This window comes from Exophiala spinifera (assembly GCF_000836115.1).
Source record: "Exophiala spinifera strain CBS 89968 unplaced genomic scaffold supercont1.2, whole genome shotgun sequence".
Classification (NCBI taxonomy): domain Eukaryota; kingdom Fungi; phylum Ascomycota; class Eurotiomycetes; order Chaetothyriales; family Herpotrichiellaceae; genus Exophiala; species Exophiala spinifera.
In genome coordinates, this window is record NW_015622514.1 from 553,249 (window position 1) to 576,626 (window position 23,378).

Below are 23,378 nucleotides of genomic sequence, written 5' to 3' on the forward strand. Positions count from 1 at the left end.
GGGGGGGGGGGGGCAACTCGTCGCTCGGCGTCCTGCCCGGCATCGTCGACGCCGTCGGGTCCAAGCTCGACGTCCTCTTCGACTCGGGAATCAGGGCCGGCGCCGACATCGCAAAGGCCATGGCCCTGGGGGCGAAGACGTGTCTGGTAGGTCGGCCGGGCGTGACGCCACGCGTTGAAGTCGACGCTGGGAGATCTGGAGTTGACGTTACATCTTGCGGGAGTGCCGAGTGCGTCTCCAAAGGACCTGAATCGCTCCGTCCTGGTAAGGGAGGATGATCTTTGAAACTACATTCGTCTATGCAGTTCGATTGTTACTAAGCAAAAGAGTAACCCGCGCAGGAAGCCCATGTCAACTGGGCATTGTATGCATGGAAAAACGCAGGCTGACCACGAGGATGACCGAATCACGATAAGTATATTGTCTTTGTGGAATGAAGCCCATGGAAAATGTATTCAGAAGCGTGCAACCGCTCTATATAGCCATGTATTTCGCAGAAAAGGGGGCACCACAACTCCGCGCGCCGGGGATATCATTCCTCAACGACACAAATCTCGAAGAATCATCAGCATTGCCGTTATCGCATTTCAACTCGCTTGAACGTTGAACCATTTACAGATTTAGAAAAGAAGCCCTCCAAGAAGTAGACCGCCGAGTAAACCACCAGCCTGAAAGATTGTTAGTAACTCGATCAGGTTGAGAACAAGGGGAGAGAACGAATGCTTACAATTGGAAGACCGGCACCACCACCATAATAACCACCATACGGACGTCCGTACGGATAACCGGGTCTGATGAACCTCGCGTTGGGGTTTGCGTATGGTCCACTGGCGTAGGGGTTCACCCCGTATCCTCTGTTGCCATAATTTCCGTAGCCATAGCCGGGATTTGAGGGCTCGATGTAGATGTCTCTTCCATCTCTGTCTTTGGCGAAGAATTGAGGCTGGCCGGTCAATTCCGCTCTTTGCATGGCTTGTCGAAGTCGCATGTGTGCCTCGTAATATTCGCGCTCCTCCTGCTCTCGCTGGGCCCTGTTCTTGACACGCTCGTCGTGGGTGGTTCCGGTTACTTTGTCCTTCAGTTTTTCACCGAAGCTCTTCTTCGTCGCCGTGTGGGACTGGCCCTGGTTCGGTCGAGGCGGTAATTCCGGCAGCGGCGCGTGTTCGTGGTGGTCCTCATCGGGAGGCTCGGGGGTGTGTGCGGCTCGTTTTCTCATCTGGTCCTCTTCATCTTGAAGTCTTTCCCGCTCTTCCGAACTCAGGCTTTTGACGACATCGGGGTTATCGAGCGGATGCTCCCAGTACGATTTTGGTGGATCGGCTTTGGTGTCGACAAAGAATTGATGGTTCTCTTTGGCATCGTAGGAGCGTACCCAGCCCTCCGGTAGAGGCCGCTGTAGATCCTCCATTGACCTTCTGGCTGCAGCTGGAATGCCGTTCTTAGACTGCGGAACTTCAAGACGCGACGACGCCTGCGTTTTTGATGTGGTGGCGGAGGAGCCGGTGGCTACCGCATACGAGGGAGGGGGTTCTGGAGGTGCCGACATATCTATGTATCGGTTGTGGGCGGAAGAGGTGTTTGCAAAGGTGGAAGGGATTCAGACCGGTCTTGGACGGTTTGAAGAATAATATATACTGTATCTGCCTGGCGGAGGCGAAGCGAAGAGACCGAGAGAGAACTAAAGTCGTGGTAATTCAAATACGAGTGAGGCTCATCACCAACGGAGCATCGATGCCGCCCAATCTGATGACGCAATGCGTTTGGACTTTGTTTGCGCTGCAGGTGAGCGAGGGTGGCTGTGCTTCAACCGGACGGGGAAGGAACGCCGAGTGATCTGAGGCTTAGTGTACGAATACGACTTCTCTTGGAGTTGGTTAATTGTCACTAGCTCGGATACAATAGAATAGAAGTCCAAACGCCCATACGAGTCGAGTGGTCATTTTGTTCTCCTGACGGCAAGATGAAAGTGCTGGGTGAGGAGTGGCGATGCACAGACTGTCCTGACAGGACAATATACGAACAGATGCATGATTCTAACAGAAGTTTTCTGTCAATTCCTTTTGTCATTGAGAAATGCAAGCAAATAAACAATCATTGTGTACGAGCTACAGCTGAACCATTTTTGTTGGCTTCACTTTCAATCATCCAGTCCCAGAACCCCGGTCCTATCAAAAGCGTTAATCGTCTTCGAAGCCCCAACATAACGAACCTGGTTTCCTGATATCAGCCTGAATCTTGACCTGGCCCACTCGTCTGCTTCATTCTCAGTCAAATTCGTCCCGTCGGAGAAGGTAACCTGTCAATATCCTTCCCACGTGGGTTTGTCCCCAGCCGATCCCTAATCTTCTCATATCCATAAACATCGTCAACATCTGGACAGGACTTTTCTTGAACGTGCAGTGCGTCCACTCATTGGCTTCTCGACACGCAGGCGAAACGAAGTTATCACTTCCAATTTCAGTCTTATTTGGCAGAGATCGCTGGCCATCCCAGAGACCAATGACTCCACAAAGTAGCTGGTAGTCTTCAAAGGTGCTAAAGTACAGCTGGCCCGCGAAAAGATTGAGGACCACGATGGTCTCACGATCCATGCCGCCGGAACTTGCACTCTCTGGAACTCTGTACACGGACATGGAGTCAAACGGCTTCATGGCCTTCGACGTACGGGCCTGATAAAGGAAGAGTGTCGTCTTCTTGCTTTTTCTGATGGTCGGTAGTAAGCTGTTGGCTTCGTGGGGACTAATAATTACTGGGTGCTTGAGATATTTGGCTTTCAAAACCCATTGTACTGGGCGGAGGTATTCATCTTGAGAAGACTTCTCGGCCGACATGACTGTACGCATAAAGTCCACTGTGACGATAACGTGGAAGGGCCATTCGTGTCGGACGTATTTGTCGGCAATACTGGTGTAGGTCAAGATCTCGAATGCCGGATACAAGCCGTCTGGAAGATTTGGTGCATTCCCTGTCTCGACGAGAGGCAACAGTGCCCGACAGAGCTTGGGATTTGCAGGCTTGATTTTGACGTCTTTCTCGACCTCTCTTTCTTGCTCTACTTCATGAAGCACTTCCCTCTCTTGTTCCTCATCGACATTCTGGGCACTAGATGCAAGGCGGCTGCTGGCCTCCCATTCATTCTGCAACACTTGTATTGTGGTGTCAAGCTTTTCCTGTGCGCTCAAGTTGAATGGCAATGCTCCTTCAAGACTGATGGAAACACCGTAGAGCTCTGACACAGTGCGGCTCTCTCGTTCTCGAATCGTGCTGAGAAAAGAATCTACCTCTCTCACTTTACCCGTGTCTAGCATATGCTCAGAAATTGCAATCTGCCGACGCCTATGCAGCAATCCTTTGACTGCCCAAGCACGTTGCTGTCTCTTCAACGATTCGCACGATTGGTAAATGACCCAGCGAAGAACGTCAGCACTGTCGGGAGCGGCGGCAGCGTCTTTCATCAGTGTTCTGATACTGCTATCGACTTCCGGCGGTGCGAAAAAGCTTACGGTTTGGGAGACTGCAAGTTTTCTCATCCGCATGGCGCCTTGCACCAACGTATCCTTCAGAAGTCCAGGCCCAAGGAGGATACCGGCGTGGAATTGATCAGGTAGTCTGAAATCTGTCCCCCGAGTGTGAAACTCGTCAAGATAGAGGAGGCAGCGACCAACGTCGTCCTTGAAAATGGAAGATAAAAGTGGCTCTACTGTCCCATCTCGATTCATGACCATCTTCTCATCCTTGTCGTTGAAGAAGATTGCCGCTAATTTGTCCGTTCGCATGGCTAACCACTTCGCCGCAACATCCTTGTTCTGATCCAAGATCTGGGCCCCGACATCGATTAGGACTGATGGAGTCGGCTGCTGTTGAGCAATGACTTCGAGAAGGCCTTCAGTCGTAAGGCGCTGATATGATGGCGAGGCTGCGCACACGTAGCGGCGATTGTTCTGCCGCAAGAGAGTCGTCAGTGTAAGAGCTGTGGAGTGTCGTAGACCCTCAAGATCTTTCTGGAAACATGTCAAAGGGACTCTACTGTCACAAGTGCCGCTGAATCCCGAAGTGATTTTGCCACCATCGGTTGAACACAAGTCCCAAGAACTGCTCGAAAACTTGTGAGAGAATTCTTTGGCTTCCGTTGGAAAGACCACGTGTTCGAGGAAAAACTCAACGACAGGCCCGCACTTTCTGAGACTCCCGTACAGATAATCTAGCAACGAACTGTCGTCGAGATTAATACAGTTGAAGCTGTGGTACTTCTCCGGGAGGCCACCCTGACGAACCCACTGCTCGTACTCATGAGAAGGGTCGGCCGTCCTCAAGAGTATCGTGATACACTCAAGTAAATCTTTGCGTTCCAGGCCTGTGTAGAGCCATGCGAGCGCCGTAAGAGCGATCATCATTTCCGGTTGAGCGAACTCTGCACTGGCGGAAGGTACGGCCTTTGCCCGGTAAGGTACAGCCGCAAGCGACCGAGAACGATCCAAGCCGTAGTTAACCATCCATCTTTTGCATAGTGCATGCGTGATGATCTCATGGGATGTTAAACCGCGCAATATATACACCGCAGACTCCTGGGGTGTGCCGTGGAAGTGCTGGGACACCTTGATATCGCAGGCACGACTGATGTGCACATCCAGTAGGAATGTACGGATAGCGTGCCGCATATCTGCGTTGCAGTGTCTGATGGGAAAACATGGTAGGTTGCCTTGCAGAATCTTTTCAACGACAAGTTCTCGTAGCGCAACCCCCCCTTCGTCCTTGAGTATCCGAATGTGTGGAAACTCACCGGTATCTCGAGACTCAAATTCAAGCGACAGGGGCAGTCGTTGGTGGACAATGTGAGCAACTTCCTTGATCAGATTCAGCAGTTGCAGAGTGACTGTCCATCGCCCAGGTGCGCCAGATAATGGCTTCGCTTGACCATTCGTGTAAATGAGCTCATAGCTGGGTTTCAGAAGCTCGTCGCTCTCATCGAGCACGTCCCTAGCATTCTGATCCAGCCATCTTTGAACCTTGATGAACTGTGCTGCCGAGTAGTTGCCATGGGTAGCCAGTTGGTCAAAACCAATAAGACGAAATGAATTCAGGTGCTCTGGAAGACTAAGGAGCACGCCCTGTTGTTGACGACATTCTTTGTAGAGATCCAGGAGATTTCCAGGGGTGTCCGCGGATAGTTTTGTCGATCTGGAGAACGGCAAAAAGTAGACCATTCTTGAACAAAGTCCTGAGAGGGTTCTGGACAACTGCCGAAGCATCTCGTTTGCCAGTGGCTTTAGGACCACAACACGAACGAGGTTCGAGCCTGTTGCAAGAGCACTAACCACCATCGGCAATATAACTGACGTCTTTCCTTCACCCATACCTAATAGTACAAGCCCATTCTCTGGTTTTATGATCTCTTGTGCAACTTTCACCTGTACCGGCCGGATGAGAAAGTTGTTCTGGATTTCCAAAAGCAGCCAGTCCAAACGTTCTGTAGTAGTCCAGGCGGCATGGGCAGGGTTAGCCAGCTCGCGCTGCAGAGCAAAGTCGTCACCTACTACAAGGTAGTACTGAATTCTCCCAATCCGTTGCAGCGCAGTGACTTCATGAGCAAACGAAACAAGTAACTCAAGCCAAGACCCAGGAATCTCATTTCTATGCTGTGGAGAAAGCAATTGAAGGATAGTAAATGGAGTGGCCTGTGGCCAGAGTCTTGCCTTGACAAGACCAAACCCTGCATCGAAACGCGGCTTGAGGAATAGGTTGCAGAGAAGAATGAAGCGGGAGATTGTTCCTTTGATCTGCTTGGCCATCCTGTCTAGGAGTATGCTGTCGGGAACTTTCATTCTGTGCTCTTTGCGCTCAAGAACTTCGCCTTGCAAAGCTTGAATACTTTGGTGCAGTTGTTGTGCGTAGGACTCTGATGCTTCGTCGGACCCAAGGGTGAGGTCGGAAATCAGATCTTCAAGTTCAGAGGACATTTGCTGTACCATACTAGGTCTGTCGTCTTCTGGCTCTTCTTCGGCCGAGATCGTCTTGCTCAAATCTCGATCCACGAGACTCGGCTCACTGAGTACAAAGTCCACCTTGCCCGTATCAACAAGATGCATAACTTCGAGCAGTGAGAAGTGGGTACGACGTCTCAGGCCTCGAAGACTATCACCATGAGCAAGAATAGTATAGACTGGAGCAGGTGCAATCCAGGAACCGTTCATTGCTTCTAGACCGCGGTCAAATGCGTCAAGCTGGGATAGAAACATCCGGTTCGTTCTCCAGGTGGAGAATCTCTCTCGTAGGACATTATTTAGAATCTTCATATCCAAATTCCCAATCTTTTGGGGAAGTTCAAGTGCTCCGTTCATCCACGAGGTTGAGATTGCAGCGGACACTGTTGCCTTGTGCTTCTTCAACTGCGGCTGGAGTTGCTGTCTGAAGTTGTTGGCTATTTTCCTCAGTCTCTTCGTATGTGTCGGTCCACTTGCGTTAACACACTCTTCCTCGAACATCGTCCAACAAACATCAATCGCTTTGTCACCGAACAAATTTTCCTCTCTCAGATCATACGAATTTTGATCCAACAAAGGTAAATGCTTCAAAAAGGGAGACACTGCCACCGCAAGCAGTGCCTTGAGGAGTGGGATGTGCGTGGGATCTTTAAAAGCCAACAGAGAGAGTATAAAGACTAACTGCTGCTTCGGCAACTTTGAGCGTTTGCATGAATACAACAATCGGGGAAAGAGGTGGTTCAGGTCCTCGTGAAGTACCTCAGAGATGGTGGAGGGGTTAAATGATTCTTGAAGGCCAGTAATAGCTCCCCAACGAAGGATTCTCTCTTTGATGCCTCCAACAGGGAATGATGATGGATATTCATGGACGAGGGTGGCCATGGAGCGAGTGGCCGCCTCAGATTCAGAAAAAGCTTCGTCCCTCGCAGTATAATGGCGATCTGTAATATCGTCGTGGCCGTTCCAAGCTGGGTCGGTCGGATAGAGCTTTCTTGTTCGATGATGGGATCTATGTAGAAGCAGCAGATCATTCTCTTTCAAGGAGTATGCGAGTGTTGGCATCTCATTGCTTGACAAGAACCCTGCCTTGGCATTGTGTTCGAAGATGTCCATTACGAAGAGAAAGAAAATGTCCCGTAGCACATATCCAGAGAGCACTTCGTGGAATGAATAGCTCTGCATCACCTGTTTGTGGTCAGGGTACCATTTCCGTGTAGGCGACAGACCCGCAATGAGCGTCAAGGTCTCCCGGGAATGATGTGAAAGTGGGACTGTGGTTCGAGTGATGGTGTCGGATAAATCAAGGAGACATTGCTCAGTTCCAGTCCGTCCAGTAAGGCTATCTGGCTCGGGAAATCCAGTAAGCGCATGCAGATATGTTTTGTAGATGTGCGAATCAAGATCCGTACCCAAGAGCCGGCCAAGACGGTCATCAACGCGCAATTGAGTGAAAGATATGGTTTTGTCATCATCACTTTGGACAATGACTACATGAACGTGCGGCGGCATAGGAAAAACCTGAACTTCCCCAAGGGGAACCAGGACGGTTCGCGAGCTTGAGCTACCGGATGCCTCACCCACTGTGCGTAGGACCAGGCGACTTTGGAGGCCATGTAGTGTCCCGATCGACTGGTCCTGGTCAACAACAGCTGAGAGTTCCTTGCACTTCAGGTGCCCTTCAGGGGTAACATGGAAGTGCAAGTGGAAGCGCGGCAGCCAAACTTCAAGACTGGACTTGTCCGGTTTTGATATTACTATGTGATCTCTTCTCTCAATTGATCGGAGGATCTGGCATATCGTTATCCCAGCTGGGCTTTCGTAGTCGATCAAGCAAGCATCTTTAGTGTGCAAAGAAGGCTGCAGATCTGAGCCCACAGCGGAGTAAAGAAACCATTCCGCAGCTGAAGAATCCCATGGTTTCTCGCGACTTCGAAACTCTATGGTACCACTGCGTAGAGACATCCAAGGAATCGTGTTACGAACAATGACAGCGGGCAGATCTGTATGAAATGTGCTGGGAAGTACTGCCTCATATCTTTCATCGTCAATATGTGAACGTAGCACCAACTCACCCATTCGCATGCCAAAATAGACCTGGTGTCCCTCATAGAGATATCTGGACATGTACTCCATGTCTTCAACATCGGACGCAATTACATCAAACAGCTCGAGATCTGCGAAGACTGCGCGGTACAACGGATTGGACCTATAATCGAAGGGCAGCCGTGACAGAGGCTTGCCGGATATGAGGAGGCTCCCTGTGACAAGGTTTAGATGCACCGGCCGGGTCTTGCTCTGATTCGTGATCCAAGACACGTCATCCTGATGCACAATATTCCACTTCCCTTCGAACGATGCCGAGCCCCAATATCTCTTGATGCCACGCGAGAATACTTCGTCGGCAAGATCCAACCATTCGACAATGGACATGAGGATGAACCTAGCGTTGTGGGAGTCTTGGAGTATGTCCGATGCCCATCGAGAATCCAATCCATTCTCGTCAGGCATGGTGCTCAGATGAGCATGAAGATGAATGGATATTTCAATATAGTCTTCCACAGATTCCCGATCAAAGCTTGGCGCAGATTCATTCCACACTGTAGCGTATGTCCGACGTGCCAGGATGCAACTCTTGATGATGTTTTGCGGAAGGTCTCCATGTGAGACTGAGTTTCCTGATGTGTCCCGGATGAGCGTATAGGTTTGCGCAAGTTGGCGGATCCATGCGAGTCCGACTCGACGAATACGAAGTACAAGTTCAATGCATTGGTTCACAACTCTTGGAGCCAAGGATGAGAGCGCGAGTGTCAGTGTGAGGATGACCGCTGCAGTTGTGGTTTCTTTCCAACTTGTCTCAATGTCTTTCAGACGGCAAGATAATGCTTCGAGAAGTGCGTAGCAGAAAGAGTCATTGTTGAGATCCCCTTGACAGTCTCTAAGATGACGAGGCTCAATCGTGCCAGGTGCGCCTACCTCGGAACTCGCGTGAAGTAAGAGCAGCGCAGTAGATATCGAGTTGAGGTCAATTTCGTGAGATCGAAGGACAGTTAGTATGTTTATCCATTGAAGTCTCTCACCGGAGCGGACTGTGCCGTAGAGGATGTACTCTGGAGCGCTCATGCCTGCCGGGCGCTGCGTCTGTTTCACAATGACTGAATTGTGAGAATGGCTCGTCGTATGGACTAGTGGACCAAGTAGGGTATCAAGTGTGTCCGGTAATTTCGAAGCGCAGGCTTGACGAATCGTTGTCTTCTGGCGCTGAGAAGCAGTCCATACAACCTTACTCCAAGAGTCACACATAGCAAACTTCAGTCCATTTCCTACAGAAACGGGGCCCAGTGCCGCGCCTGCCCTGAAGTAGTGCGTCTTGTGAGTTGCTTTCAAGGCGGATGCGAGTGTTACTCGACGACCTTTGGCCGTTCCATATTCGCGGAGCCCGCGGTAAGAAAACAATGGTTGCAGCACTTGTTGGCCATGAGTAGCAACTCTGCCAAGGTCATGAACCAGATACCACGTACCATCACGCCAGTGGATGAGTTCTTCTGGCATGCCCAGTTCAAAGACAACAGCTTTGATCTCGGATTCTTCTGCAGGCAACGGCCACTCATGCTTTTCAAACTTAAGAGAGCTCGCTTCTTTCTCAATCGAGCATTTGTGACAGTTATCCGGGTTGTGCATGCCAGAAAGCTTTCTGGCCGTGCTGTGCTTGAGTGAAGCAGCTTGCTGGACCAATTTGTGATGCTTCAGTCTCTGTTCGTCCCACTCTTCCTGCTTCTTGGTCCTAGCTTCCTGAGCATCGTCTTCGATGACAGCTCTAAGGACAGCCAACTCAGGCGATTGGTCGTAGAACCTCGAAGCGAGACAATTTCTGGACGGATTGCCGAAAATTGAAGGGTTAGTGGGCATGGCTCTGGTACTGCGAAACTGTATGTACGTCTCCAGATGTGCCAATCTTTTCAGAAGCGATTCTGTGCTTAGCAAAAGTGGGCGGAAGACAGCAATGTCGATGTCTGGCGGGAAGTCCAACAGTAGCGGATGAACTGTCGTAGTGATCTTGTCGAGTGCGGCCCACAGCTCGAACATCGTCAGGAACATGACGGACACGAGCTGGGGATGTTCCTGGTAGACACTGCGGGCGGATCGATGATAGTTGACGATGACATAATTCAGCGTAGCGCACTCATTGACGTTGTCGGAATTTGACACCAGCCACGACTCGAGATTCTCAGCAACCCATCTTTCAAAGTCATTCAACGTGCTTAGCAGATCTGTCGAGGACTTGTTGAATATCGTTGGACTGGGTAGAGTGACTCTGGAGAATTGGAGTCTCGGCAACCCCTTGGGTGTGAAATTTGTACGAGCTTTCACATAGCTTGTTTGAGACCTGTCCCAGACTTTTCGAAGCTGCTCACCCGAGCATTTGAGATTCAAATACTGCGAAAGAGAGGATACAGGAATATTTGGAACGCCAACATCCTCTCGGGCTTTGATTTCTACCCAATGTCTCTGCATGGCCTTGTCGATAAGCTGCAAGGTCTTGTCGGCCGCCTCCTGGACAAATTCAATCGTTTCAGGCCCCAGTTTGGCATTGCGTCGGGCGATCTTTACTCGAAGAACATGCAGGACATCTGGGGCAATGTTGACGGTCACTATCTCAGTGGCAATTTGTGACACAAGATATAACATGAAGTTCTTGTACATGATATATCCACTGTCGGTCATACCGGAGTTCAGAAGGGCAAGCTGGACTCCCACTCGCGCGGAAAGGTAAATGTTGGAGCGGCGCCATGGCCTCAGGGCGTGGGTCCAGCACACATCGTCATGGGTACGCTTGAGGATTGTTTGGCTCGAGACAGGCTCGCCACGGGTGCTGAGAATGGAGAAGAGCCATTCGGTGACAGCGCGAGGATGCGCCGAGTCACGCTCTTCCGCAAAAGTTTGACCACCCTTTGTACTTGTCTCCATGGCTAGCTCAAGCTTTTCCACGGAAAGTTGAAATATTGCTTTTCCCAGCTCTTCCACAAAACCTTTGTCGTCGAGTACTTCTTTTCTGAGGAAGATTGCTCTCGCCGGGAAACGTCGTATCACAGCATCCTTTGCCGCCATGACAGACTCAGTTGTGGCCAAGACTTCAAAGCACTCCACGATTGCTCCCTGGAAGTTGTTGCGAATCAACAGGGTTGCATTTTGACAGACGACGGGAATAAGGAGGATTTCTAGGAGAACATTAGTAAGGAGAATATATCGAGTTCCTGACTTACCCCCTGGCATCATGTTCTGCAAAGCCTGAGTAATGTTATCGCTGCAAGGCGCACCACCGGAATACAGATCCCGCCATTTGACGAGTGACGAGGAGAAACCTCGCCAGAATTGACCCTCAGGCTCCGAGAACGAGGACAAAGTCGAAAAATCTTCTGCGGCGGTCACGAAATGTTGTAGCAAGAAGTCGGCACCTAATTCGTCATGATCGGACTGCGGTAGGTTTGGGGGCAGGAAAACGTGTTCGTATGCGAATCGAGCTGCATCCTCACCACGCCACAGGGCATCGATCGCGGCCATGGTGGGATGTAGGAGGGATGTCCCCTTGCCACTTGCTGAGGCGTCGGATGCTGAATGAAAGCTCTGTCTGTACTCGGGAGATCAATGAAAGCATGTTCGGGGAAGACGAAGTAGTGGTGACGAGGAGAGAAGGGAAGGCAGCGAGAATGATCACTGGGATAACAGCACAAAATGAGCTGGCAGACGCGCAGCACGTAAACATGGCGCTTGGCGTGACCAGGGAGCGTGGACACAAGGTGAAGTGAAGTGAAGTGGTGGATGTGAGGTGAAGTGAAATGGATGAAGAGATATTAGGACAACCTCCACGGCAACCATCACGGGCACATTGAGAACCCGCCCAGCCCTGAATCCTCCTTTTAGATCTGGGTACTCGGGCATAAGGGCATCGTCAGAGTCACAGACAAGGCCCTGTTTAATCCATCAGCAGCGACTCTAGGATGAGAAAAGAAGAGGGTTCTTCGTTGGAAACCCAATATAGAAGGCAACGCGCCAGGTCAAGGAATCACTGGGCACGCATAGAGAGCACTTGGGAAGAGACGGAGTGCCGGGCGAGATTGCATTGCGTAGAGCCTGACACGATCCACGGCTACACAAATGCTCAGCCCTGCACAGCCTCGCTATGTGTGAGTCGGTGTTTTGCGACACACGTACACACACTCATCCAGAATCAAGATGAGCTTCATGTCGAATGCATGAAGTTGCAATAACCACAATTTCAAACGGCGCCTCAGTGGCCCAGCCGAGTTTGCCGAAGATCAAGCGGCGTCAGTCTGTTGCCCATGAACTTTCTCGCTCGTCTGACCAAACTTGCTTAAGGGTTGGCTGGGGGTGTTGCAGATAACTTATTATAGGCTTGGAATAATTGGGTTGTAAAGACGTCGCAGGCCTGTTTAACACGTTGCTTCCTCATTTGCCTTGTCCTCCGTGCCCTCGAGCTGTCTCTTGATCTCCTCCAGATCAGTTTGCATACTGTTCTGTATATTTACAGCTTGTCGACACACAGATCAAATAGTTTTGATTTCAATCAAAATTTCGACAAGGATTGACTTGAATGAATTGCATATGATTGCATTTTCTGGAGTTTTGACAGTATATTCAATCTCTATTCTCTTGTTATAGGTGTATCAAGGACTTGTCGAATATTGTTTTGTACTTGTTCATCTTTCTGGTTGGAGGTTTCGGATGGAGAGGAGAATGGGTTAATCACCAGACCGACGTATTCAACTTGTCAAAATCTTGTAGTCAAAGTTTGAATGAATAGTGGGAAGGCCTAAGTAAAGAGCGTGGCCAGGATGGATACAACTGCCAAAGTCTCTGCTGAAGTCATACTGGGTCTTGAAAGATCGTCGGAGTTTGCAGGTTGAAATTGAGTGCGGCGACGGGTACAGGTAGTCGATCAGCAGACTTTTGATTCCTTGGGCAGTAGAGGTGAGACTCAGAGAGACAGGGCCAATCCTCCACAGGGTCCGCACCAACACATTGTAACAAGAAGAATCCGTCGCCAGGCTCGAGAACTCAGGAATCGCAATCACTGCAACACGATGCAGGAGAATAGTGTTCCCTGAACGGAACCGAGACCTACGATGGACGGAACCGAGTATCTAGGGGCAAGCCTCAGGTTGCCTGTAGGTATTTTTATTCGCGATTCACTCGGCAGGCGATAGTGGCAAGTGCAGATGGACCTGGTCCATGGTGGCATCGTCCGAGAGACAGACAAAACTGCATCGATCGCTTTGCATGGCATTTTCTCGCACCAGCCGGCTTCATCGCTCGGAATACCCGTCGTCCCCGGTTCTGGCCGCTCTGAGTTTGAGTCAATGAACCTAGGCAAATAGACACACATATATCCATGTACGGATACGGAGTATGGAGACCGGATACTCCGTAGCACTCCGTATCATTCCATACCTAGGTAGATCTGGTCTCGTATTCAACGACAGCAAACGCGGGGGGTGTTCGGGTCCAAGACGCCGGGCAGGTGAAGCTTTACCCAACAAGGCCAATACCCCGGACGCATTGCATGGCACGTTTGACTTTTTGTAGGTGGCGCACTGGCATTGCATTGCAGCCTTGGTGACTTTACCTCATAATCTGTGAACGACGTGGCGTTGTCGTGAGGAGTCTAGACGGTCTGGGCGTTTCTGACTTTCAAGCCAGCCAGCCAGCCAGCCAGTCCACTCTAACCACTACTGTGAAGAGGCCTCTCCGTGCTCAAACCGCAGTGATCCGGAAGTACTGGTGTGAAGAAGACGCCACGAGGAACGAATGATTGATTGATTGGGAATCGTTTTGCCTTTACTCTGTTATACCGAGGCATTCCATCTACGGCGATGATTAATTTCCTTGCTGACTCAATCTTAGGACCTTTGTCCAGAAGGGTGTATGTCACAAACGTGCGTAAACACTATCTGTCGATGGTGGTGTGATGAGAGAAGAGTGATGGCGAATATGAAGATCGTGCGATGACTGGTGTGTCCGCCATGCTCTCGACACTCACTGTCTCTACAGGCTCACTAGCTAGGCATCACAGGCACACCTACAGTGCTCAAAGAGAGGGTAGAGAGTGATACTCCGTCAAGGACGCGGTAGTATTCTTCCTCGTTGCATTCTGAGTATCCCACTGGAAAAATTCAGGTGGCGTGCAATGTAGGCTGCAGCGCGGTGGAGTGGAGTGTACTGTCTGTCGTCCACAACATCCATCAGTTTGTCGATGGGGTTTTGCTCTGCACTTGAGTGACGTGCAAAGACCTATTCGGGCAACAGGTCCCTCGGGCGGTTGTTCTTCGATGATCGAGCCAAGGAGGGATTCAGTAGCCGTCTCGAAATTGGCCTTGATGTTCGGCAATTGAGATGGGGGGAAAAGAAAACGCCCAGAAAGCCCCAGGAAGGCGAGTCGTCCAAAACACCCGGTGGGAAAAACGTGTCAATCACAACTTACCTTGTACTGCCGATGCCGAGACACGAGGTGTCAGTGTCACTTGTGTCAAACAAGAGATCGCGGGGCCAGTGCCGAGACAACAAAAGGCAAAGGGGAGATCCAGGTCTAGCGGATGTACAATACTCCTGTGGGCCGTAGAGATTAAGTTGCCACTGGTTAACTTGACAAAGAACGATGCTAGAGGGAAGAAGGGGAGATGCTTTGTAGGGACTGGGCGGACGGACGAACGTGACTGGGGTGCATCGTGCAGCACAGCACATCCGTCGTCGTTTTCTCTAAGGCACTCACGCACTACTCGTCAGCCAAGGTGTCGTGATTGATGGCTGGTGGCCGGATTCACCTAAAACCCTTCTAGGAGCCGTCGCGTGATGGGTGGTGGGTGTACTCCGTGTAACCCGTAAAAAAAAGTACAGTACAACACGAGTGAAGGATGTGGCGCTTTTCGGTGTCTCTTGGAGTCTCTTGGAAAGCGTGTCGTTCTTTTGACGTCCTGTTGCTCGAGTTTGACTGGCATGACAACAATATTCCGCGATTTTACAACAAAGGCCATTTGGGGATGGTGTAAACAATTCCGAGGTGACGAGTCTGACCGGCTATCAATATTCCCTGACCGATGATGAGAAAGAGAAACGAAATGTGGGAACGTGGTTGACGGACGCATGATGGTCTCAACTTGTAATGGGTGGAGAAGTCGACGAGATTGCCATTTATTGCGGGGAGGGATGGATGAGGAGGAGAATGATAAGGGGAAGGATGGAGACCCCGGTGGCCAAAAAGGCGAAGTCAATAGCGCCCACAGCCCCTAACGAAGTTCTGTCCTAGTTTCGGGTTCCCATATTCCGTACACCGAGGACTAGAAAGATAGCGAGATTGAGAGAGAGAGGCTGGAGGACTGGGGTGTCGAGTGGCCAGGATCGAGATCACAAACGCGAACTTCGGATGTACAAGTTGAACAACGTGGCACTCGGCTCGATCAACCATTCATGCGGTGCGTCTTCAGTAGTTCAGTGTAGGAATATTCCGTAATGCAGCTTCCAACGAGGCCGGGGTTGCACTTGAGGAAGCGTGGCAATCTCATGGACTATGCTTAGGGAGCACAAAAAACGCGAGTCATCGACGAGATATTATGTTCCGCAAGTCTCATACTGGACAGTCAGTATATTATTGCTGTCAGTGCTTGGTACATACGAGGTAGTTCAGACCTAGCATTAGTGTGTCAGTTCGATGCCCGAGTCATCATAAATCGTGACACATATTCCAACTTCTTCACACTCCTCATATACATCTGGTGACAATCTCACCTCTCATTCCTCGTTGACTTTAATATGTATATTTGAATCCTCGGAGACCCTCGATAGGCTTGCCACCGGCATCAACTCGCTTGTTCGCTTTCCAGAATTTGTAGTCGAGGGCCAGAGTGATAAGAATGATCAATCCGCTGGAGATCATGCACGTCAGAATACCGGGATGGTATTCCGGCTTATCTTGCGAACGGAAGACTGTGCTTCCGATGATACCACCAATACCTCCAGCCCCTACCAAGGTCGCAGAGCAAAGTGCACGCTTCCACTGACCTCGGATATTGTTCGCTTGCCAGGTGAGCACGCAGGGAACGTTGGCGTTACAGGCTGTCGTGGCAATAAAGACGCCAAAATAGCGAACTCCGACATTGTCAAGATAGCCCAGAAGAGGAAGGCCTTGGGAGATGTTGTCAGCAAACGGCGAGAAGGCATTGAATAACTGGCTCACTTACCAATTAGAAGTAGGCAACCATTGATGAGAATAAATGGCGACCGGAGGTGCCATTTATCTCCGAGATACGCGAAGAGGTACATGACAATGGCAGCAAGCACATAGGGTGGGGAGATGAGGCACTGAGACGCGGCAACGTCGAATCCCATACCCTCATTCAAAATGATGGGTAGAAAGTAGGCGATCGCATAGGTGTTTGTGGTGGTAAGACCGAAGAGGGCAGCAAACCCCCAGACTTTCAAATCCAGACCAGACTTGAGGTATTTGCCCAATTTGAATTCCTCTGGAATGGCATCATGGCGATCCTTCTCGATGCGAGCGACCACAAAGGCAGCTTCTTTCTCAGTGAGGAATTTCAGACCAAAACTGTTGGTAGAAAGTTCGGGAAAGTCCACGATGACCAGATACGAAAAGATGGCCATTACGCAGGTGAGAACGCCTTGGAGGATAAAGATCCATCGCCAGCTGCAGGGAGTCAGCACATGGTTCCCAACCACCTGGAGAGTAACATCATCTTGCTACTTACCCGGCAATTCCAGGAAGAATGCCAGAAGGTGCAGTTGGATTTTCGGCAGTAGGGCCGTAATGTTGTCCCCACCACTTTGGTCCTGAACCGTGGTTCTTGAGCTGGGAGAATCCGTAGGCAAGAATGCCAGAAAAGGCAGAAGCCATCGATCCAATCAAATAGAAAACTGCATTTCGCTTCTGCAATTCGTAGCGAGGATACCAGCAACTAAGCAGGTACGCGCATCCTGAGATACAATTCAGTCACAGAGCAGTAAGAGTGACATTCAGTGGCTTACCAGGGAAGAAACCAGCCTCGAAGACTCCTAGGACCAATCTCAATGGGATGAGATCATACCAATCCTTGACAAATCCAAAACAGATCATGGTGATACCCCAGAGCAGGGTGATGGTTGGGAGGAAGATACGTGGTCCGACTTTGCGCAACACGACCGTAGCAGGTGGCTGCAGAAGGACATACGTAACGAAGAAGAGGAGGACAATAACGGAATATCGATTGCCGATGAGCACGAGGTCCACGCCCATACCAGCAACGACAGCGATGCCAGTGTTGGTTCGATCCATCAAGGAAACGCAATAGAGAAATCCGAGGGTTAGAACTAGTCGTCTATCGATGTGTCTGATAATCTTCTTCTGTTCCTCCGGGGTGAAGGCTGCGATGCGAGCATCGTTGACCTTATCCGAATCAATTGACACCTGAGTTTCAGCCCGCTCGAGCTGATCAATGCCGACATCTTTCTCGATGATGGCGTTGTCATCCGTGACAGGCTTTTGATTGTGATTCATGGTGGGCAACAACAAGTGAAGAGTGTAGCAGAAGGCAACAGGTTAGGAGGGCTTAGAAGAGGACTGGAAGAGACATAAATCCGGGGTGAGCGATATGGAGCAATATATAGACTGGCATTGTGAGTACATCCATCTGCACTGACCAAGACTCAGGGCTCCGCTGAGAATCCGCACAGGCGAGAAACTAAGCTCCAGGGAAGTAATTGAACAGGGCAAAACATGTCGGCCAAGGTCGAGAACGCGATGGCGATAATCATGAGACAAGGGTTAGAAAGCTGATGGGCCAGGAAAAATGCACCGCTTCCAGTGCGATAGGCTGAGTGGGGTAGCGATGTGATGGGCGACGGTAGCCACCCACCAAGGATGCCAACCCCAGAAAGCTGAGTGATAGCCACGGTAATCCAAAGGTATGCAGACCTAAGTCTGGGGAACGCCATGTGAGCATCAGCGGTGCGATTGGCCATCAGGCAAATCAGTCATGCATTAGCTGACCAGGCCCAAGGGAAAGCCACATTGTTGGGTCACAATCGTTCCGACTTACAGACGTGAATTCTGGCCATACAGAACAATTCCAGGCCGCAACAAACCGAGGTGCGACTGCTCTTTTCTTGCAAACACTGTGCCTGACATGATCCTTGAAGGGCGATAATACTGACAACCGGAGTGGATTGGAAGAACGCCCCTAGTGACGGGCCAAGGCCTTGGAATTGGCTTGGGTAGAATCCACCGAGATCTCGACAAAGTCCGTCATTTCGCGCGAAAGGTGTCTCGAAACAGGTGGATTTCCGGCATCAGCCTCGGAACCGATGAGGGTAGACGTCCACAAAACAAACCCAAACCAAACGAGTTGGTGCTTCAATTTGAAATACGGAGTGAGTGTAGCAATGTTAATGGACAAGGCGACAAGGACGTGGGCGGCAAGCTATGCATCCGGGCTTGGTGATGGTGCATAAGCGTGCGCTTGGCCGAGAGAAGCACGGGCTGAGCCCTCTTGTGGTTGCTCAAGCATAGGTGGACCAGGGGCCCCCAGTCCGCATGGCATACATCATTGAAACGGAGTCTCCGCGCGAGCTAAAACGCGCAGGGAAGATTCGGCCAGCAGAGTGTCCCTCACCCGCCCAAGATTCGCTCCATGGGACCAGGACATTGGGGAAGAGGCGGGGTTGATATTCCTCGTCCGGCGTCCCTCGTTCTGCCGGTAGATCGCCTCGGTATTCTCTACCACATAGGGGTTTGACACCGTGAGACCGTTCGAAGCCGACAAAGATGCCCAGGACGTGGAGGAATCTGGCCCACTCATCATCAAGTCAGGCAGGTCACTGCTGGTTTGGTTTTGACTCTCGGCGATTTTTGGCCAGACTAGTAATGCTGAATAATCCTTGCCGAAGGGGTGCGTGTAGGCTCAGATACAGCCACCTTTGGTCGCAATTCAGATGGAGTACAGGTTCAAAAAGGACAAGCAAGAGGAAGTGAATCGAGAAGCGGGATTTGGCCTGCTTTATAGCTGCATTATATCGTTATGAGGACGAAATATGGATTAATCAACACCCATCACATATACATTAAAACGGCAAGATCAGGTGGAATGCCACGGGCAAATCAAAACGCGTCTGGAGCTTTAAACGATCGGAAGTCCCATCGTTGAATACTGCTGCTTTAATGCCTAGATGCCGACTTCCGCAAGATAATGCGCCGTCTGTCGAATGTCGTTTATCGGACCAAGCCCTGCGTATCCACGCAGGCTTGGCGCTGGAAGAGCTTGTCAGACCAAACAAGTTTTATAAGTGGTCAGAATGATGTGCGCCGGGGCCGACTCGGACGGCGCCGACAGCCTAAGCTATTTTGGGCCGAGATGTCAACAAATGTCGACAGCAACCAACAAGCCGCCTGCGCTTCATGTTGTCTCAATCACATTGTTGTAGCAAAGCACAGACTGTGTCTTGCTTGATGAACAGAGACCGCTCATACTAGCCTGGGCTGCAGCAGTTGTCGGTTCCTCCATTCTTTAGCTCTTCCCTCGAGTTTCATTATCCAGGTCGTTCTCCGACCGTAAACATTGGCTTGACTGACCGGCTCGATGCTGCTGTCTCCACCGCCTACGCGACGTGCGACCTCTCTAGAAACAACTTGAGACCTTGCTGTCGCTTGGAGAACATGTCGTCCTCTCGATTACCTTCGAAATTCCCCTGTTGGTGTCGCGCGGTCTATTCGTGGGGAGGAGAGACGGACAGAGACCTGGGATTTGTGGAAGGCGACCTGATAGAATGTCTAAATGCTGGCGACGGCTCGTGGTGGATGGGCAGACTGAGGCGAGACAGACGGATGATGGGCTTATTCCCCTCGAATTTTGTCGTTGTTCTCGAGGACAACTTTGTGCCTATGAGTCGATCTGTCAGCCCGTTGCCAGACCTACACAAAACCGATAGCGGGCGCAAAAGTACCCTAGAACAGCAACAGGAAAAGAAAGAGCGAGCAAAATCCAGAAGACCTTTTCAAGGTTACAAGCATGCCAAACCTCCTTCTGGCACGGGAACCACACCTCAACAGAGGGCAGCCCCAGCACAACCACCTCCGCAAGCATACGACCCAAGAAATCCTCCCTCTACAGTGCTCTGGCAGCAGAGACTACCATCGCGAGCGCCATCAAGATCTCCCTCTCCAATACCACACCATGAAATAGGCTCCTCGCCTCCACCGCCTCCTCCACCTCATCGCATTCTTGGAGGCGTCAATGGAGGCGTGTCTCGGGCGCCGTCTCCAGCTCCTCAGCCACTTGATATGAACGATAGATATCTAACGTTCTCCCGCACACCCTCACCTGCACCGCCTTCTCTGAACGGCCACACTCCTCCTATGATCCGTAGCGCTATGGACGATGTCATGTCTTCGCTTGATGATATGACATTAGTTGGACACGATCCAAAACAAGCGCAGGACAACGATTTCAACCCTTGGTCTCCAGAAGCCTTTGACGATTTCCGTCGGCCCAACGAACGATCGGATCCTCGGCCAGTGACCAGTCTAGGACTAGCTGCGGGAGGCAGCAACTACTCAGAAGGCCGGATCAACTATAGTAGCCGTCACAACAGCCCAGACAGATTTCAAGATGGTGCTCCGAGACTTGAGAATTATGTCCAACGAATGGAGAGCAGGCTTCGTCGTATGCAGCAGGCGAGAGAAGGCTTGACAGATCCGGGCGATGATGTTGGCAGCGATCCACCTGAACCACCTGCAAAGAACTCACCCTGGGCTTCGCGTCCTGTTTCATCCATGGCAGATCGTAGACGGTCACTGCGGAAGAGGAAGTCAGCCTACGAACTTGGAAACAATGGGTTAGCAAGGACGTACACGTCTAAGACAAATTCTACAAACTCCAGCAGCGGCGTTCAGAGTGTTGCGACAAATTCGTCGCACCAATCTAGCATGACCAGCCAAAGTCTCATGAGCGGGTACTCTGCTGGCGCTTTCAGCGCAACCAGTGCTGGCAGTCTCGCGAGGAAAAGAATGGGGAGCATCCGAGACAAGATGAGCCGACCTATGACGAGCGCAGGCATGAGAATTGATAGATGGGAGCAAAATGATCCGAGACCCAAAACACCGGTGACAGGCATCTCCTTCCATTCCAGTCACGACTCAAGGCAAGGGGCAAAGTCCGCGATAGGCTGGGAAGATGCAGAGAGGAGTACAACTGGCGGTCTTGGTGGATTTATCACGCCCAAAGCAAAGAAGCCTGGTTTCTTCAAGAAACTGATGGACAGTGCAAAGACGGGCGCAGCGAGTGCCAGAAGTACAATCTCGGCCAGCCAAACCGTAGGTAATGCGGGTTCGCCAACAAAGCTGACTGGTATCGCCGGAGGCACGGCTTTCAATGCGCCCGTTGCTAATACAAACGCGAATGCTTATGGTGTTGATGCCGCCCGCGAGATGGGCCTGGCAAGCGGAGCTTCTGGGTCATACATCCTCACGCGGCGCGATATCAATCGGTCCAACACTCCAGGACCATCAGAACGGCAGGAACGGGCTGATCGATGTCACATGCTTGATCAACCCGTCATTTGCCCCGTAGAGGAGCTTTTCGAGACACTTCAAGGTGATGAAGATGCAAATGGTCGACCAGTTTACGAACCTTTCCAAATAAGCAATCCCAGTTTCAGTCAAGTCGACAAGGCAGCTCGGTTCGTAACCAGTCTGCCGATCAGCATCACCGCTGCCAGTCTCGCGACAGGTTTCATCTGCCGGCCATACCGCAGTGGCGTTCAAAGACTCCGAGCAATTTTCATCTGGTGCGCAGAAAGGATCAGTTGGGAAGAAGACCATGATATGGGCGGATACAACTACAATTCTGCCATCGATACAAGGCGGGTCATACAATCGAGAAGAGGGAATAGCCAAGAAGTGTCGGCTTTGATTGTGGAAATGTGCTCTGCCATTGGAATCCACGCCGAGATCGTGCAAGGATATCTCAAGACACCAGGTGAAGATCTGGATCTGGACAGCCTCAGTCGACCCAACCACTTCTGGAATGCGATACTCGTAGACAACGAATGGCGAATGATGGACGCAAGCCTAGCAAGTCCGACCAATCCGAAGCGAATCCTATACTCGAGCATCAGCACAACCATAGCGGAGGCGTGGTATTTTCTTGCAAAGCCCAGCGAGATATCCTGGACACATGTACCTGTTGAGGATGCTCAGCAGCACATGATTCCCAGCATCAGTGCGGATGTACTGCTGAGCTTGCCTGGAACGTGTCCGCCCTTCTTCAGACAAGGTCTGTCAATGCACGCATACGACACTAGTATCATCCGCATGGAAGGACTCGAAATGTGTACACTGAGTATCAATGTCCCCCCAGATGTTGAGATTGTGGCAGAAGTCGAGGCCAGAAAATACCTTCGAGATCAGGACGGTGACGTATACGAAGACGCAGACAACATTACCAGGAAAAGAGCCCTCTCTCAGCCTAGCTGGTACAGAACCATGCCAAACACCGAGATTTGTCAAAAGAGATATGTTATCAAAGCCATTCTACCTGGAGACGAAGGAATCGCCGTTTTGAAAGTATACGCTGGGAAGAAGGGGCTTATGCTCAGTTCTCGGGATATTGTCCATCCTGTAGCCCTGGCCTTGCCCTTGTACCAATCTGGCGAGAACCCTGCGTATGATTTCGTTCTACGGCATCCCACACCACATGCCACAAGACAGGATCTTTACGTTGTCCAACCACAATGCATACGATTGGGTGCTGGCGAGACATACGTCTTCTGCGTTCGACAGCACGCTGCTTCTGTCGCTTCAACCCCCGCCTCAGAAGCAAATGGCTTTGATCTTCGACCTGTCAGTCCGAACCCCCTTGCACGACCAGCCAGTGCCATGAGTATGACGAGCAGTGCAGCTGGGAGCAATCCAAGTGAACAGGGCAGCACAATCATTGGGGCAGGAGGTGTGAAAATCAAAGACAAGCCGGCAAAGCTAGCGATTCAAAGCCCGAGTGGGAAAATCATCAGACTGAATCGTCGGCATGAAGGCCTACCACAAGCAAGTGCGCTCAGAGAGGTCGACGGTGAGATCTTGGGCAGTGTGTGGGAGACGACGGTCAAAGTTACGGAGCGCGGGACCTGGCGTGGTCTGGTGCTGGCAGATCGAAGTGCGAGGTGGTGTGTCTTTTGCGAATGGGAGTGTTCATGAGTACGGGAAGAGAGGGGGCACATATCATGGCTGGCCTACTTGTATTGCTATGGACCATGTGCGCTGATTAGGCGTCTCCCTGGATGACAAAAGTTTTGCGAATTGCATTTAATGGGAGGATGTCTTTCTTGGTTGTATGGGTGTTCATG

General features: G+C 50.9%; 4 protein-coding genes across 4 annotated transcripts; 1 reads left to right on the plus strand and 3 right to left on the minus strand.

Annotated features, from left to right (window-relative positions):
- Window positions 1–620: 620 nt before the first annotated feature.
- Window positions 621–1,546, minus strand: PV08_02485 (uncharacterized protein; the record flags this gene model as incomplete). Its single annotated transcript, XM_016376843.1, has 2 exons — window positions 621–668; window positions 728–1,546. The coding sequence occupies 2 exons, from the start codon at window positions 1,544–1,546 to the stop codon at window positions 621–623; spliced, it is 867 nt and encodes a 288-aa protein (XP_016238413.1).
- Window positions 1,547–2,264: 718 nt separating this feature from the next.
- Window positions 2,265–11,540, minus strand: PV08_02486 (uncharacterized protein; the record flags this gene model as incomplete). The annotated part of the gene is made up of 2 exons (XM_016376844.1): window positions 2,265–11,197; window positions 11,243–11,540. The coding sequence occupies 2 exons, from the start codon at window positions 11,538–11,540 to the stop codon at window positions 2,265–2,267; spliced, it is 9,231 nt and encodes a 3,076-aa protein (XP_016238414.1).
- Window positions 11,541–15,798: 4,258 nt separating this feature from the next.
- PV08_02487 (uncharacterized protein) lies at window positions 15,799–17,541 on the minus strand (the record flags this gene model as incomplete). The annotated part of the gene is made up of 4 exons (XM_016376845.1): window positions 15,799–16,175; window positions 16,232–16,695; window positions 16,757–16,982; window positions 17,034–17,541. The coding sequence occupies 4 exons, from the start codon at window positions 17,539–17,541 to the stop codon at window positions 15,799–15,801; spliced, it is 1,575 nt and encodes a 524-aa protein (XP_016238415.1).
- Window positions 17,542–19,695: 2,154 nt separating this feature from the next.
- PV08_02488 (uncharacterized protein) lies at window positions 19,696–23,229 on the plus strand (the record flags this gene model as incomplete). Its single annotated transcript, XM_016376846.1, has 1 exon — window positions 19,696–23,229. One exon carries the CDS (start codon window positions 19,696–19,698, stop codon window positions 23,227–23,229), a length of 3,534 nt encoding a protein of 1,177 aa, XP_016238416.1.
- Window positions 23,230–23,378: the final 149 nt, after the last annotated feature.